General features: G+C 48.8%; 7 protein-coding genes across 7 annotated transcripts; all 7 read left to right on the top strand.

The window, feature by feature from the left end:
• Window positions 1–1,067: 1,067 nt before the first annotated feature.
• On the top strand, window positions 1,068–2,068 carry N7468_001454 (3' exoribonuclease family protein; the record flags this gene model as incomplete). Its single annotated transcript, XM_058470751.1, has 2 exons — window positions 1,068–1,200; window positions 1,254–2,068. 2 exons carry the CDS (start codon window positions 1,068–1,070, stop codon window positions 2,066–2,068), a joined length of 948 nt encoding a protein of 315 aa, XP_058333892.1.
• A 451-nt stretch (window positions 2,069–2,519) lies between these two features.
• N7468_001455 (uncharacterized protein) lies at window positions 2,520–3,147 on the top strand (the record flags this gene model as incomplete). The annotated part of the gene is made up of 3 exons (XM_058470752.1): window positions 2,520–2,711; window positions 2,770–3,066; window positions 3,118–3,147. The coding sequence occupies 3 exons, from the start codon at window positions 2,520–2,522 to the stop codon at window positions 3,145–3,147; spliced, it is 519 nt and encodes a 172-aa protein (XP_058333893.1).
• Window positions 3,148–4,382: 1,235 nt separating this feature from the next.
• N7468_001456 (uncharacterized protein) lies at window positions 4,383–5,076 on the top strand (the record flags this gene model as incomplete). Its single annotated transcript, XM_058470753.1, has 3 exons — window positions 4,383–4,425; window positions 4,496–4,710; window positions 4,771–5,076. The coding sequence occupies 3 exons, from the start codon at window positions 4,383–4,385 to the stop codon at window positions 5,074–5,076; spliced, it is 564 nt and encodes a 187-aa protein (XP_058333894.1).
• Window positions 5,077–5,954: 878 nt separating this feature from the next.
• Window positions 5,955–6,335, top strand: N7468_001457 (uncharacterized protein; the record flags this gene model as incomplete). The annotated part of the gene is made up of 1 exon (XM_058470754.1): window positions 5,955–6,335. One exon carries the CDS (start codon window positions 5,955–5,957, stop codon window positions 6,333–6,335), a length of 381 nt encoding a protein of 126 aa, XP_058333895.1.
• Window positions 6,336–8,319: 1,984 nt separating this feature from the next.
• N7468_001458 (uncharacterized protein) lies at window positions 8,320–9,095 on the top strand (the record flags this gene model as incomplete). Its single annotated transcript, XM_058470755.1, has 3 exons — window positions 8,320–8,574; window positions 8,645–8,908; window positions 8,982–9,095. The coding sequence occupies 3 exons, from the start codon at window positions 8,320–8,322 to the stop codon at window positions 9,093–9,095; spliced, it is 633 nt and encodes a 210-aa protein (XP_058333896.1).
• Window positions 9,096–9,509: 414 nt separating this feature from the next.
• Window positions 9,510–10,050, top strand: N7468_001459 (uncharacterized protein; the record flags this gene model as incomplete). Its single annotated transcript, XM_058470756.1, has 2 exons — window positions 9,510–9,641; window positions 9,730–10,050. The coding sequence occupies 2 exons, from the start codon at window positions 9,510–9,512 to the stop codon at window positions 10,048–10,050; spliced, it is 453 nt and encodes a 150-aa protein (XP_058333897.1).
• A 2,940-nt stretch (window positions 10,051–12,990) lies between these two features.
• On the top strand, window positions 12,991–15,105 carry N7468_001460 (uncharacterized protein; the record flags this gene model as incomplete). Its single annotated transcript, XM_058470757.1, has 1 exon — window positions 12,991–15,105. One exon carries the CDS (start codon window positions 12,991–12,993, stop codon window positions 15,103–15,105), a length of 2,115 nt encoding a protein of 704 aa, XP_058333898.1.
• Between the last annotated feature and the right edge of the window lie 1,006 nt (window positions 15,106–16,111).

Consider the following 16,111-nt stretch of genomic DNA (forward strand, 5'->3'; position numbering starts at 1 on the left):
CCCCTGCTAGCCTCCGGACTAAGCCTGCCGCCCAAGACGGACGAACAGGCCAGCCCGGGAGCGCTAACACAAGCCAAGCATAGTAGCCAAACCAGCCAGTTGCACCAGCTGTCGACGGAGCCCATGACCAGGGTGTCCACAACCTTCCTCCCTCTCATATCCCAGAGGGTCACGAGAGGTCCAGTATAGGGATCCGGAGCATGGATCGACAACTGTTTTGCACAAAATGCCAGTGAGGATACGTACTCGAGGGGAGATTCCCGAAGGATCGTTGAATGGATTGACTAGTTGTCATCATAAAGGGGGGTGGGCATGGAGGGAATTGCTCAGTCGTACCTTCAGGGCTTACAGTGGACTCGAAGGAACAAGGAGAACGACCTAAACTTGGAATTGTCAGCGAGCGTCATTGACAGCGACAATGGCGAGTAGTGAAGTGATGAAGCACGATCAGGAGATTTTGGTAAGGTATTTTGTTTTCTTCAAGGAATTTGCAGAAGCAGAACTGAAAAAAAAGGTTTCTCATCATAGTAAGGTGGAGGTGAAATGGGGGAAAAAAAAATAAAAAGAGAAAAGGTTCACCATACCTGTTAGAAAGTCCCAACGTAGTATTGGCAGTGAGCCATTCTGCAACCCTGTCTTCGTACTAGGTCAGCCCTATGATCAAAGCTGCTAATCTCGATAAAATAGAGAATATTGTCTTGTCGTTCAGATGGTAGTGCATGTTGTTCATGACCCATTGATTTGTCGTCGAACAGAAGTTTTGGAAAACTTTTCCTCATAAAGACGGGGGAAGACAGTGGCAGCAGAGCAGACTTACCATAGTATTAGTTCAAGCGAGAATACAAGATTCTGAGCTTCGCGACATGCGCCTTTGGCATTAAAAGGGCAGAACTGAAGGAGCTCGGGGAAGAAAAGGAAGAAGAAAAAGGGAATCGAGGCGGGACAAAAGAAAAAGCTCGACGGTGGGCCCGCGCCAAACACTGCAAACAAGGTTTCCGCTTCTGGGCTTTTGGGCTCTCAACGCCATACTTTTCTTATACCGTTTCTATTCTTCTGCGCAAGACACGATGAACGATAGGCGACGTGTCAACGGTCCCCCTGGGGGCACGCGACCACCGGTGTTTCAGTCAGGTCTTCAATCATCAAATCCCAGCGACCGCCCGCGACGTCAGCGCCAACCTGCCGAGCTGCGGAAAATCTGTAAGAGCTTCGCTAAAAAAGAAATCAAAGACCCCGCTAACCAATTGATACAGTTCTCAAGACTGGCCTGATTCCTTCCGCCTCAGGATCTGCATACCTCGAATTCGAACCATCTGCCTCTCTTGCTGCCAACCGCTCCAACCCCAAATCAATGATCCCTCCATCCTCAGCACTGAAGCTTACTTGCACTGTCCATGGTCCGAAACCGTTGCCTCGATCTGCGGCATACTCTCCGAACTTGGTCCTTACAACACATGTCAAATATGCCCCCTTTGCGGCGCGCCGAAGGAAAGGCCATGTCCGCGATTCTAGCGAGCGGGATCTCGGAGTACATCTAGAGACAGCCCTGCGCGGCGCTATCATTGCAGAGCGCTGGCCCAAGTCCGGCCTTGATATTACCATCACAATCTTGGAAGCTGAAGACGACCGCTGGTGGGGTGAACCGCCTGACTCCCACGATGCTTCGTGGGGTATAATGAATGTCCTTGCGGGGTGTATCACTGCAGCGTCAGCCGCAATTGCTGATGCGCGTATCGACTGTCTAGATCTTGTGGCTGGCGGTGTCGCTGCTATTACAGAGGATGTTGGAGCATCACATTCTGGTTCTGGGAGACTCATGCTAGACACAGACCCTGCTGAGCATGCCTCTATCCTATCTGCCTGTGTAGTGGCTTATATGCCAGCCCGGGATGAGATTACAGAACTTTGGCTTAAAGGCGATAGTTCTAAAGCTGTCCTTGATGACGGTGACTCTAGGCAAGGTCATGATGCTCTGATAGATGGAGCTGTTGATGCCGCTCGAGGCTCTTATTCAGTTTTGTCAGAGGCTGTCAAGGAGTCCATTTTGAATGCAGTAGCGCATGCATGAAAACTGAAAAAGATAAACTATTTAATGAAGGAATGACATAGTACTGTATGACTATATTCATGGTAGTTCTTTCCTAGGCTGTAGACTGCAGAGTGCTCGCCCTTGGGAGCCCGTTTGAGTGAGTGGCAACGCCCTTAGGTGGTACTCATCTTTTCATTATGCTGCCGTTTCCACTTTTCTCATACTTCATCTAAGGCTCAGAAATGGTTTACTTCATATAAGAGATATTTCCAATCAAGTCCTACGTTTCCTCTTTAGGAGTTCTCATGCTTTCGTCTTCTTCCTTCTTTCATCCATCACCTTCTACTAAACTTTCAATTGCATCATACCCATCACTAAAGCATTCTTGACGCTTTACACAGAAAGGTAACAAAGAATAATTTCATTTTTTTTTTTCGTCTAACGCAGAATCGTGCATACAGAAGCGAACGCCATTTTCATACCAGTCATTATGGCCAAACTCAAGTCCGTCCCCGGCAGTAACCAGCCTACTAGCAAAGCTGCCGCTGCCCCTCGCAAAGCCAAGGGTAGTATTTCAAAGACTGCGACAAAGTCCAAGTCGAAGTCTTCTGGCGCAGGGTCCGCTGGCCCCGACAAAGATTTGATGCTTCTCTATTATGTCGTCCAGTCTGCTGGAGGTGCTGTAAGTGCTTTCCAGGTTTTTAATGCTCCTTGATGCATCCCTAACCACTTTTTATTAGCCTGACTATGGCGAAGTGGGCCGCAAGCTCGGCTGTTCACGCCCTGCTGCACAGAAGCGATTTGCTCGCCTGAAGGATCGCATCGAGAAGGCGGAGCTTGACAACTCCATTACATTCCCAAATCTTACCTCGGCTGAAGCCGATAAGACGAGCACTGAAGATGCCGGTGAGCCTGAGGTGGAGAACGCCGCAGATTATGAAGATGCCACAGAATCTGGAGATGCCGCGGACCTCGGAGATGAGAATCTTTTGGAGTATAAGGACTCCGAGGATGGCAACGAAAACGAAGACGCGGATGTATGTGCCTCCACTGGAGATCTCGTGGACGTTGCTGATGAATTACTTCAGCAGTACAAGCCCGTCTCTGAGATTGTCTAGGATCATGGCGGAGTGAGTCGAATGCTTGCATCAAAGCCCCGAAGACTTAAGGGAATACTCAGCTCTCTCTTTTTTTGCTTGAACAATGTCCCTAGTTATTGCATTTTTTCTTTTTTTTTTGTTTTTGCTATGCAGAAATGGCTGTGAGAGCCAGCTAGCTGACGTTCGATACCGATAAGTCTACGGACATTGACTGGAAATTTCAGTGATGTAGCCTCTTTGTAGCCCAATTCTTAGATATATCTCGAATTTGCTGTTCTTTATGCTGCATTTCTAACAAAGCAGCTTCTCATATATGTGGTTTGTACGTGCAAGGGAGCTATGGTCCTCGAAGGATCGCAATCTTTGGCAGCTCAAAAAGGCAGAACAAATGATGAGTTCTACGGCTTGAATACTAGTAACTAATATTACTAGGATGCGGAATTTCAAGTAGAAAAGCTCATGCTATTTCTCCATATATCCTTCTCAATCACATCAGCTTACCCGTTTCTATCATATAAATCTACAAACCACTTTGCTTAGGAAGATTCCTACGCAGAGAGGGAGGTGGTATAGACCAATTCGTGACAATTCGTTGCTACCACCGCCAATATCAAACTTGAAGCGTCCAAATACAACCACTTGACGATCTCCCACTCCAGACTCCCATGATTGCAGCTCGACTACAAGCAAAGGCCGCTATTTAAACTTTAATTTATTCGTGATTGTCATATATATTTACGCTCGATTAATGGAACAAGGTGGGTGTGATCAAGCTGTCTTGCCTCGATTCTTTTCTCTCACTAGAGCTGTAGCACCTTCTGTACAATGGGTTTTCTAAATGCAAAATCATCGCTAAATCCCACGAAGGCACACGATTGCAAGCGTTGAAGGCCTAAAAGCTCTTATGAACACTAGCCTATCAGGATGAGACTATGATTAGTAGGGTCGACAGAGGCGCATGCCCTTTTGTAACTATATCATGAATTCACGTCAGATGAGGTTTCCTCGCCAGAAACGACTCCTGTAGTACTTCGATCCTTTCATTGGCCTGTTCAGGGCTCTTTCCGGCTTCATCCCCGTTATTATTCCTCAGTTTTCTTATCTCCCAGCCTTCGACACATTAAGGTTTTTTTCCTCTTCAATCCTCCCCAACTTCGATATTTGACAATTCCCATCAAGGTCCGCCCACTCCATTAACAAATTCAACCTCGTTTCTGCCTAACCATCCCTTTTGACTAGTCGAAACATCAGCCATGCCTCCATCGAAGAAAGCAAAGAAGGCCACTGATACCCCTGGTAAGACTGACGAGCACCTTCATCAATCGGCTCCGCCAAATGGCAACCAAGGCTAAGGAATAATCGACAGGAGCTTCGCCCTCAGGCTCTTCTGCTAAGGAGCCTCGTAAGCGAGGCGCGGGCGAAGCCTCCGCCTCCGAGGAGCCTGCAACTAAGCAGCGCAAGAAGATCATGAGCCTGAAGGATCAGCCAATCCCCCTAACTTCCTTTGCTTCCGTCAAGGACCAAAATGATAAGGACATCATGTTCTTATTTGCCTGCATTCAGTACTCTGATATACAGAACGTAAGTCTTCCCAACATTCGTCTTCGACGGGTGTCGAAGGTATGCTGAAATCAAACCCAGCCCAACTACCGCGAAATCGGAAACCAGCTGAACATGACCTACATGTCTGCTAGCGGCCGTTACAACACCATCCGCAAGCGTGTCATGCGCATTGTGGCTGCCTCTACCCAGGGTTCTGCGGCTAGCCAGGAATCCGCCCCCACTCACGAACATGAGACTCATGACTCCGACAATGACACGGCTAACAAAGACCCGGCAATCAAGAGTGAGCCTGTCTCGGAGTCTGGCTCTATTGAGGAAGCGATTCCAGACGCCAGCCATGATCAGAAAGATCCGGCCTATTACCCCCCAGGAGCAGGATTTTGAGGAAACTGACCTTCCCACCGGTGACGACGGCGAGCAGTAAACATCCTGATAATACAAGCATCCCCGAGCATACGACCATGCATAACCACAAATAAGGAACAATTTATGACGCGCGGTATTATTTCTTCAGCAGGTGAACATGCTTTTGCAATTCGAATTTCCCGTCAGGAATCAAGCTTTTCAAATCTGATACATTCAATTGAGACTACCAAAAATTTTCGTACCATCCATCAAGTGTAGGATGTGTAGCATTGATAAGATGATCCATTACCATAGCCATTAGACTCAAGGGATCCACTTTAGCTTCAAGCAGACGTCCTTGACAAGCAACTCTGTACATAGTGATTTATACCCAACCAAAGCCCGTACATGGGCTAATAGCTATTGGTCATATAAGTGCGAATACATGGAGCTCCCAAAATCAGAGGTGACCCAGAATTCACGTGTCGAGCTACTAGTCGAATGCCATCCCAGCTATATGCTTGAAAACATTACCACCTTAGGCGGTGTCAACTTCCCATATCTAGAACTGGGTGGTACCTCTCCTACTCGCTCACCTTCTCCAACCTTCTCCCTTTTCCATTCTCAAACTCTTCCTTCTTTCTTTCCCCACAAATTTCCTTAGCATTCCAATCTTATCGGTACGTTTTCGATCACTATTGTTATGCTGGCTCAATGCTCAATCTTTCTAACACTGGTGCTCCAACAGAATAGCGTCATGCCTCCCAAGAAGAACACCAATCCCTCGCGGGTCCAGAAGACCGGGGGCTCTCCGAACGCGGGCTCTTCGAACGCGGGGTCTTCTCGTGCCCGTCTTTCGAACATCATGACCCACGACAATTTCCTTCTCCTCTGGCTGTGCTACGAGACAAGCGAGCATGTATGTGAAGCCACCAATGGAACACGTAGATATTCTGATTCTAACAATCTTTCAGAAACCGGACTACCAGACAATTGCCGATCGCCTGGGCATTTCCCGCCACGCGGCGCACCAGCGGTTCTACACACTGCGCAACTACTTCAAAAGCCTCGATGGCAACAACAACGCAGGTGCTGCAGGATCTGGTGGTCCCAGCAGCTCTGCCACTCAGCGAACCACCCGATCCTCCCAGAGTGGCCCTGTCCGAACCACGACGGGGGCTACCGCGGAGAAGGAGTCCGTTGATCTTACTGGCGAGCATCAGGAAGGAAGCTCCGTCAAGGATGACGATTATTATGATTCCGATGAAGACGACGAGGAGGATGATTATGAATACTAAGCGCCTCTCAAAAGATTCCACGCGGGTTGTGCCTTGCGGATTCGATGTTGCCCTGGATGGGTGAGACGCGGGAAAGAAAATTACCCTCGGGGGTTTGCTCTTTAGTTTTGCCTTTTGCTTCGCTCGATTCATCGCTGATCTGCACCATGGTTCTGCTCTCAGCCATAGCCTAACTGCGGATCCGGGAACTTTATGATTCGGGAACTTTTTATGCTTTGACCTTTAGGATCACCTTTACGGAATTTATCTTCAAGTTCATACGATTTCTTCATGTAAAAGCCATTGTAACTTCCCAATCAACAAGGACTAGTAATTAGAGTCTGGCTCTTTGTGGCTACTAGTATTATTCTATCTGTGTTATGTATGACTCGAATATGATACCAAATTGCTCACGGGTGGTCTATATCGCGGCGGTCAATAGTGTTAGTAACGAGTACCTCTAGAGTACCTACTAGTAGATCATGGTAGGCATCGGGGGATGGCTAGAGTTCATAAATTAAAGTGTAGATGCAAGGTAACACTAACTACCGCTCGATGCACATAATACGTTTGACGGAAAATAAAGCTTATTGGGAAGGGAACAAAATTTTGGTGCATGCCTTGATGGAGCCTTCGTTCCATTTAGACTTTACCAACTCGCGCGGCCTTATCAAATTTGGATATAATATCGATACAGATAACTTGCTAAGTTTATGGATAGAAAGATGCCACTCTGAGGTTCTATATTCCAGGGGTATTGCGCGCAAGCGGGTGGTGCCATCTTGAAGTCTTTCACAAGATGGAGATTTTTAGGGCACGAAAATCTGATGCGTGCCCTAGTATATCCTTCGTTCCATCATCAACATCACGTGCTCGCGCGATGTTTCTCAATTCACATATAATATGTATATCATTAGCTTGCTAACTCTATGGACATGAATCTGGATTCTTTAAAACTCCCATATTCCATCATTGCACGCGAGAGCGGGTGATAGCGTCGTGGAGTCTGTCACAGTGCGGTGAATTTTAGGGCACGAAATTTTGATGCGTATTATACTACAGCCTTCGTTCTGTCCTGAACATCGCCTGACCGCGTAATTTTTATTTAATTAATACGTAATATTAATATGGATAGCTTGCTAATTCTGCGGAGATGAAACTGAAATCCTAAATTTGCATGTTTTAATAGGTTACACGCGAAAGGGGTTGATAGCGTCTTGAAGGCTTTCACACGATGGTGATTTTTAAGGCACGAAAGTTTGATGCATGCCCTAGTAGATTCTTCGTTCTAATGTGAACAACACCTGCTCGCGCAATATTTTTGAATTTACATATAATATGTATATCATTAGCTTGCTAATTCTATGGACTTGAAGCTGGAGTCTCGAAATTTTATGTTTCACAGATTGCACGCGAAAGGAATGATAGCATCTTGAAGTATTTCACAATATGATGATTTTTCGGAGTGATTTTTAGGGCACGAAGTTTTAATGCATACCATACTAAAGACTTCGTTTCCCAACTCTTACCTAACCCACACGCGTCATTCTTTTTATTCATACATATGATATGTATACCAATAGCTTCCTTATGACATGTAGATGAAGACTGAAGTATTGTATTTCCATATTTTAGAGATGGTACGCACCAAGGGACCGTTATACCATTGATAGTCTATCGGTGGCAGTGAATAAAAACGGGGCCCCCAGAAAGTCGAACGAGGGGCCCTCGACTGTAAACATAAATATCCTCAGTTCTCCTCCATCCTCTTTCTTTCTTTCTTCTCCCTCTCACCACTCGCATCTTGACACAACCAGACCGAGTACAAGCTCCTGCACAACCTGTGCAGAACCACCACCACCACCATCACCACCACCATTATCACAACAACAACAACCAAAGAACTTGGAGGTACGTGTATAATATTGATGCTACCATCCTCCCCCGCCCCCCATCCCCACATCTCTCCATCCCCCCCAGTCCTCGAGCTAACTCTGCTATAGAGATGGCTCGCAAAGGCTTTGCCAAGTCCAAGGCCCCGGCTAAGGGACAAGCCAAAAAGTCCCGGGCCAAGGGCAAAATCACCAAGGCCGGGGCCAAGGGCAAGGCCAACAAGAAGTCGGGTTCCGCTGTGGCCCGCAAGGGGAAGAAGACGGGGGTAGTCAGCTACTCCAAGGCCAAGCTGGTGTCCCAGCAAAACATCGTGCTCCTCTGGAACATCCTACTTGTGGCCATGCAGAGCGCTGATCCTCCGGTGGCCGTAAGTAGTCATTGGGTGCCCCGAGATGAAGGATCCTTGGTTAGCAACGTTCAACTAACTTGACTTTCAGCTGCCATTCCTGCGGTTGGTGTCGGAGCTAACCCAGATTCCCTACAACACCTTGTTGTACCAGTGGCACGGCGTGGAAAATCACCTCGGCCACGATCTGATTCCCAAGTCGGCCGCTGGTGGAACATTGGGAGCAGCCCAAGGCGCCGTTGGAGGGACAAGGGTAGTCAGCTACTCGAAGGCCGAGCTGGTTTCCCAGCAGAATGTCGAGCTCCTCTGGAACTGCGTCCTTGCGTCCATGAAGAGCCGCAACCCTGAGATGACCGTACGTAACTAGCTTCCAGCTCCCAGAAACGAAGCGTGTTTGGCCATGGACATTTAACTAACTGAAGATACAGATGCCTGACCTTAAGCTCGTGTCTAGAAAAACGGGCTTCCCATACAACACTTTGTTGTATCAGTGGCATGGCATCGAGAACCATCTCGGACAGGAGATGGTCGGCAAGCATTAGCCCTCCCGTTAGGAGTTAGCGGTGGCCGAAGCGCCGCTGCCTGACGTGGAGGAAGCCTCGGTTCGTGAGGACTTGCCGGGGGAGCATAATCAAATGGTCGCGGGTATGTAGTGAGGAAAGACGCGGCTCAAGTTCTTGGGGGGTTACTTTCCAATTGCCTCCATCGATTGTTGGATTGTGCCTCTCATCGACCTTTGACCCAGCTCTAGGTTCTTCTTTCCCGGTCTGCATCGACCAGACCCAACTTCCGCCTGACTCACCAGGCTTTCAGACCTCAGACTCGCTTCTCTCACCTTGCGAGCAACTCACAATCGTTTCCGCCGCCGCCTTCCATATCACGCCTCTCTTCAGTTCGGTTATTCCTCTCTCATCGCCCTCACTTCCTACTTACTGCGGCTCACCAAACTTACGAATATGGCACCTGGAAAGAAGGCCTCCTCGCACAAGGCTTCGGGCCCCCGCGTTGCTAAATCAAACCCGCGGACAGCGTTCCTTGAAGGGAAACTCACGCTACTATGGCTTTGTTTCAAGAACAAGAAAGGCCCCGTAAGTGACACTCACAGCCTCTGGGGGAAAACAGAGACCCCACAAAAGGCCTAGATCGTCAATAGTTCTAACAATATTCATTTTGCAGGTCGACTGGAAAGCAGTTGGCGAGGCCTACGGAATCACTGCTACGGCCGCCCAATACCGCTTCTACCGTGTCCGCGACTTCATGAAGTCTTTTGCGCCTCCTGAAAAAGAGTCCGACTCGGATGGTGCCACTGGAGACGACAATGGCGACAATGAGCCTGTTACGGCCAAGATCAACATCGCGTGCCAAAAGTCTCTTTCCACTACAACAGATCCTGACGTCCACGATGAGCACAACGACGAACATTACAACGAAAATTCCACCGACAGTGACTTGAAGGAGATTTCCCCAGGGACTCCCAAGAAGACAACCTCACTATGACTGCTACTGTCAAGGAAGAGGATGATGACTCTGGGGCGAATTTTGAAATGATTGTCTAGTCCTCTCTGGCTGGGCTTTACTTCTGCCTTGCTTGTTCTCTTTCGATCATGCCTTGGCTTTATCTTCGAATTTTGATTGCTCTTGCAGCTTTCCTTGCCCTTGCCACTTCTATTACTCTCGCTCTTGCTCTTCCTATTGATCTTCCTTTTCAACTTTACGGGGACCATGTTCCTACATTCCATCGCCATCACCATGTGATGAACGTACCGAAGTCCTAGCTACTTGGAACAAGATACACTAGCTTTTCCATTTCAATTTGATTCTCTACAGTAAGATAATGTTCTGTCGCTGGTCGCATAGATCTCCTATAGTTCGGAGTGGCCAAATTAATCACCAACAGCCAGGGCTATCCAAATCACGTGCGGCTATAGTAACACGCCAACTTGATCCGGATAAACTATCAGCCGAGGCCGCAGAGCCACTCTGCACACGTGAGCCCCTGGTTTTGTCAATCTCCGATGGCGCATAACTATCCGGGCTTGTTGGCTTGGGGGACGTGCATGGGCGAAGAACGTGCTCAATTACAGCTAGATTCGGACAAGATACCAGATAAAGTTCAATCCTCCAGCACGCGCAATGTGAAACAGGAGGCGGGGAAAGCACGGCTGGAGAACCGGTTCGAGACTTCGACAACCCTCAGTCCCTGAAGGACAGGAGGAACGCTTGATCCATCACATGCAGGCTGACAGGCCCTGCATGCGTATATTAGGCGTGAACACTGGTACTTTGCATATGTACTTCATGTTTATTCACGACGTATGCTATGCCTGTAGAAATGTGACGGTAGAGACAACTTGAGGTGTTCCGCGATTCAGGGGCAACATGTCCATTCTTTTATGTACAGTAATGCGGTCGGTATTGAGAGGCTTTTTGCATAAATCCCAGCTCAAGTCAACATCAATGTTGATCTGCACGCTACTCCCCTCTAAGGAGGAGCATTAGAATAGCCCGTGTGCATACGAAGATCCAATCAAACAGCATGCGAAGTTCATTAGGGAACATACTACGGAGCACGGAGTACTCTGTCCCTGTTTAGCTTCGCTCTAGGACCCGTCCCGACGTGATTAGGTTAAGGCACAGTGCCTCGAATTTCTCAAGGAGATCATCGGTGTGATGTACAGTGCACTGTGCTTCCGCACCTTATTCCCTAAGGGGAACATTCTCCATACAAGTACATGACGATCGTATCATAAAGCCATCCTATCGTAATCGGGTATCGATCGATCGCCTAGAAAGGCGATTTAGGGGGGGATGTGGAGCTTGAACAAGCTCCATAATCGTTGGCCAATATCAGTGATTCTGTTGGGAACGGGAGATACGGGAGCTGTTCCCCGGGGTAATTCTGACTCAAAGAACCAACCACTCTGTCTCAAGTAATGTAATACCGACTTTATTCTTGATCGTTAGATAGTGGGTTGGCCTGGAACCTGCCAAAGGACGGGAATCCCTGAAAATAACACCCATAGCACCTGGTAATAACCTAGAATAACCTAGAGCTAAGCTGGGTTCCACGGTTCAGAGCGGACCTGAACTGCCGCCGTTTCAGTGCTGCATCAACAATACAATTCGATGGCCACCAGGGCACCTTCGGTAATGACGATTCGCTGCTTTTCCTCACCCCACAGCTCGATTTTTGGCCTTTTTCACCTCCTCCACCTCCCCTCTTTCATGTGTGATTCCTTTGTTCTGTCCAAGCTTACGGTCCGCTCCAGTCGGTGGCTTTTAGTGGCTCTTGCATGCTGGATCTCGAGCAATCGGAATGGCGCGATTCTCCAAGAAAGGTCTCCAAAAATGGCACTCGGTCCACAGGCTCGTGCCCCTAAGAACGAGTCCCACTTCACAGCCTGTCGATCTCCTCATCACACCAATCGCGATCCGTGCGGAAATTAGGTTCCCCATCGCCCGCCAATTTCTTTTCTCGTCCCCACCTTCTGCATTCCCTCGAGCTCTATTAACTTTCCTAGCCTTGCCAGTGTAGCTCTGCTGGGTCGGCATTGAATTCCCCAGGCCGTTTCCGCCTGAAACGAGGATTTTAGGTGCCTGTGGCGGACGAGCGCTAGCCTTTCCTTACCCGTGGCTGATTATCGTACTAATTACAGTATGCGTTCCTGTCACAGTGGGGACTGTTCCATACCCAAAGGTACTCTCAAGCTTTGTTGGCCTATGGCTGAAGCCAGAGCCATATCTCTGGGCGGGCTCTGCTACGGGCTCTGCTAGTTGCAGGGGCTGGTCCAGTCGTACCGGCTGTCAACATCTGGGCCCATTGTGGATGCGTGAACGAGCGACATTGGATGTATATAGGCACATCCAGTTGGAAGGGCAACGATGCACCGGAATTCGCAGGAACTCTCAAGGATTCCAGCCACCAGCCCTTTTTTGAGCGTCGGGCTTGTCTTGGTACTCCGTAGTTGTGCCCGTGTTAACTTTCTAGTGTTCGCACCTGCGGACTGGCCCCGTTCTGGACCCGCGGCACCGGATCATGGAGAAAGACTGGGCCACTTCCCCCTGGATCCAGGCACATCTCTAAATGGGGAGGGATCGACATGGTGGAACTTGACAAGGTCAATCTCCTCTAGTCATGTTCCATCTTGGAGGCTATTCTCCGTTCTCCGGACCTGTCGAACTTTTTCTCCCTCTCTATCTCTCCAAGATGAGATCCTCGAGGCGATTGCTCCATTTATGCCATTCAAGATAATGCCATGATTCTATGGGCCTCGAACGCGACTCTCTAATGGCCCATTGGTCTAGCTTTTGCGCTATCAAGGGTTTTGGAAATTTTGCCCCTACGTCACTTGTGCTCAGAGCACGTTTTGTGCCGTTGGATTTGAAACCACTGACATTTAACGGGCCGCACAGAGACCGTCTAATCCATGATTCGCAATGGTTTATTTAAGGAAACTGTTTCAAGATCGCGGCTCGTCGAGGCCTACCACACGCCCTGGGTCGACAGTGGAGCAGGAATCCAGTATGAGGGAGTTGTATACTCGTGACAGCTATGGAGGCCATTTATCCCCCGGCCCGCCCTCTCCAGCAACCCCCTCGGCTAGTCGCAGGATCTCACGGGCTTTAGATGCCTCCCATCACTTCGAGGACATCGAAAGACAATTCGAAGATCTACATGAGCATTTGGCTGCTCGACCCCAGACATCCCAATCATACCTGCCCATGGAGAAAGAACTTCCCCAACTTCCCAGCCGCCCTAAGCTGCGACATATCGATCTCATGGAGGCGATTCTTGCACCTGATCGGTCCCCAGAGCCTAGCCATCAGCTCCAACCCCCACCTACAAGCCCCTATAATGAAGACGTTGCGGAAAGAAACATGACTCGGTTCCTGCGGCTTCAATATCGAGCTGGGACCAAGAGCGCGGGAATATTACCGAATTTCTACCAAGAGGATGTTGCAGACCGTAACATTGCACAAAACTCGAAACGTTCAATGTCATCTTTGAGCCTCCGTTCGTCGCCGGCTGCACCTGGCAGAGTGCGCAATTTGAGTAGAGACTCACGGAAGCATCCCAGCAAGCCTAATTGGACTTCGGAGAGTGACCTCCGAAATCGATCTGAAGCTGCAAGGGGATCTTGGGTACCGCAAAAGAGGGGCCCGGTCCGGGCACAGCGGTCGGAACCCACCCTGTCTACAGTCAAAGCCAATAAATCGCCTGGTTCGTCGTCGCTGCGCTTGGGTGTTCCATCAGAACACAGGCAAGGCAGCTCATGGAGCAGGACTCCGTTACCAGATAGCCCTACCCTGCCAGTTCATGTCAATGGTAGTGGATCTCCAGTTGCTCAGTCACCTGTTCCTCTCACGGCTCGAAAGTCTTCTTTGAACTCTAAACCTCGATCTCCGTCTGCTTCGTCGGGCTCGGTTTCAAGAAAAAATGTGAGAGATCTATCGATCAATACTCAACTGGCCGCTACAGGCCGGCCAAAGATGACGCATAAGGCTATCCAACCTCCCACTCCTTCCACCGTCGACCTAAAACGGGCCCCAAGCATAGCAGAGGTGTTGAACAGCCCATTGCCTGCCCCAACTCCAACAGACCCAACACCTTCACCCCGATTCAAAGCCTCAGAAATGATGGAACTATTCACCAAAGCTTACATGTCTACTCAGTCCATGAGTCCTCATCCAACCTATGAGACTCTGCAGGATGCAATCGTTCGTGAAATCAACTCGCATGAGGCTTTCCAGCATGTGCCTATCTCTGCTACTAAAGGGCCTCTTTTCACGCCGTCACATACCACGACTTTCGATGAGACTGAAAAGGAAAAATTGGACCGGAATGCATCTGCTAAGCAGACGACCAAGATCAGAACCAAGGGCTCCTTCAAAAGGCCGAAGCGCAACTCTGAATCTGGTCGCAGTATATCCAGTATTGTGCCATCCAAGAGTTACGACAAAATCATCCGCCGGGTTGCATCATCTCCTAGACACCGCCGGCATACAGATGCCCCTGCTCCGTCGCCAAGCCTAGTAGCCGATTCTCAGACACCACTTCCAGCGGCAAGTAAACCGAACAAAGGCCAGCCACTCACCTATATGGACGTTCTTGCTCGTGCTAGCAGCACAAACAAGACTACAAACTCTCGTCAGCGAGGTAATTCGGAGTCAGCTAGTAATTCCGTTCTACCTTCTCGGACTACGAAGGCAGAGGCTGCTGTACCAAGTCGACGAGTGTCGGGGACGGTGTATTCAATGCAAGCACACTCGACGCCTTCAAAAGACAGCAAGAGTAGCCTGTCAATTGATGAGAGCGACGACGACATCATCCATCTTCCCAGCGTGGGTGTTACGCCTCCCCGTGTGCAAATCGAGGGCGTTGACCTAAACAACGTCCACTACATGGTTGAAGCATCTACTCCCACCGAGGCTCAAAAGCTCATGAATTGGCCCCAGCGTGAACGATCTGGAAACCATCCTCCGCAGAGACTTGGCCCTATTGCACGTGCCAGAATGCAGCTTCGCGGGACACGGTCCGTCGAGACATATTAATCTCATCCACATGGTGTGAACACACTACTTCATTCGTTTCCTGCTCCAAGCATCACGAAGTTCATGACGCCTCTTCTCAAAAAGCACCCTGCTTATTTTCAGTATATATTCTATCACAGCGATTCTGGCATTACCAACATGTGTGGTCTCACAGTATATCACCTTCCCTGCCCAGCCGTCCTCTATTGTCTCAAAACGAAACCATCACATCCACCCAACTCTTAACATTGCGCTCCGCTATCTCCTTTTTCTGTCTATAACTCCCGGTCAGGTGGCCTTAAAATTTACAGCCCTCTTGTTCGATTTTGTTGTTATTAATAACTTTTCTGGGTTTGCATATCTTGGGAGGTGTTTGCTATTTCATACATTTCTTTCGTGTATCATATATTGCCCAAGTGGAGGAAAGTATTTCCAGAACTTTCGTCGGACCCAAGTACTAGCTCATGGATAATTTTGCACATCCATTTCTGCGGATGCTCGATTGACCTTCAGGAGCCTGATTCCGCCTTGTAATTCGTATATAATCCTATTGATGGTAGCTGAGAACGACGAATTCAAGCACTTCAAGTTGAGGCCACGCTAGTTAGGCCATATACAAAAGGGAGCCGCCTGTGGTGTACTGGTAATCGATCTCTCTGTCTCTAAATCCAGCCAGCCCCATGACCTAGCAGACAACAGATGAGCTTATATAGATAGATATTTTCATTTCTAACAGGAAACTAATCGTAGGAAAGACATCACTCATACTTCTCATGGCCTCATCCCCATGGCCCCCCTAGCTATTTAACCCTGTCACAACTCCGAGTGCACGTAACACAATCGCAAAAATTTGGTGACCGATCAAGAATGACCTGTCATGCTCCACATGCAAGGAACCATTTTTGAAGTCATGGCTCGAGATTTAATCAATGTCCAGGCTTTCTCTTCTCCGCTCAGTTCTCTCATCCTCTCCTGGTAAAGATACCAGATAAGTCCAGGTCCTATTAGTAGCGCTTCCCAGAGTTAG

Source organism: Penicillium chermesinum, assembly GCF_028974085.1.
Source record: "Penicillium chermesinum strain IBT 19713 chromosome Unknown utg000002l:1.0-5270490.0:1.0-5274688.0, whole genome shotgun sequence".
Classification (NCBI taxonomy): domain Eukaryota; kingdom Fungi; phylum Ascomycota; class Eurotiomycetes; order Eurotiales; family Aspergillaceae; genus Penicillium; species Penicillium chermesinum.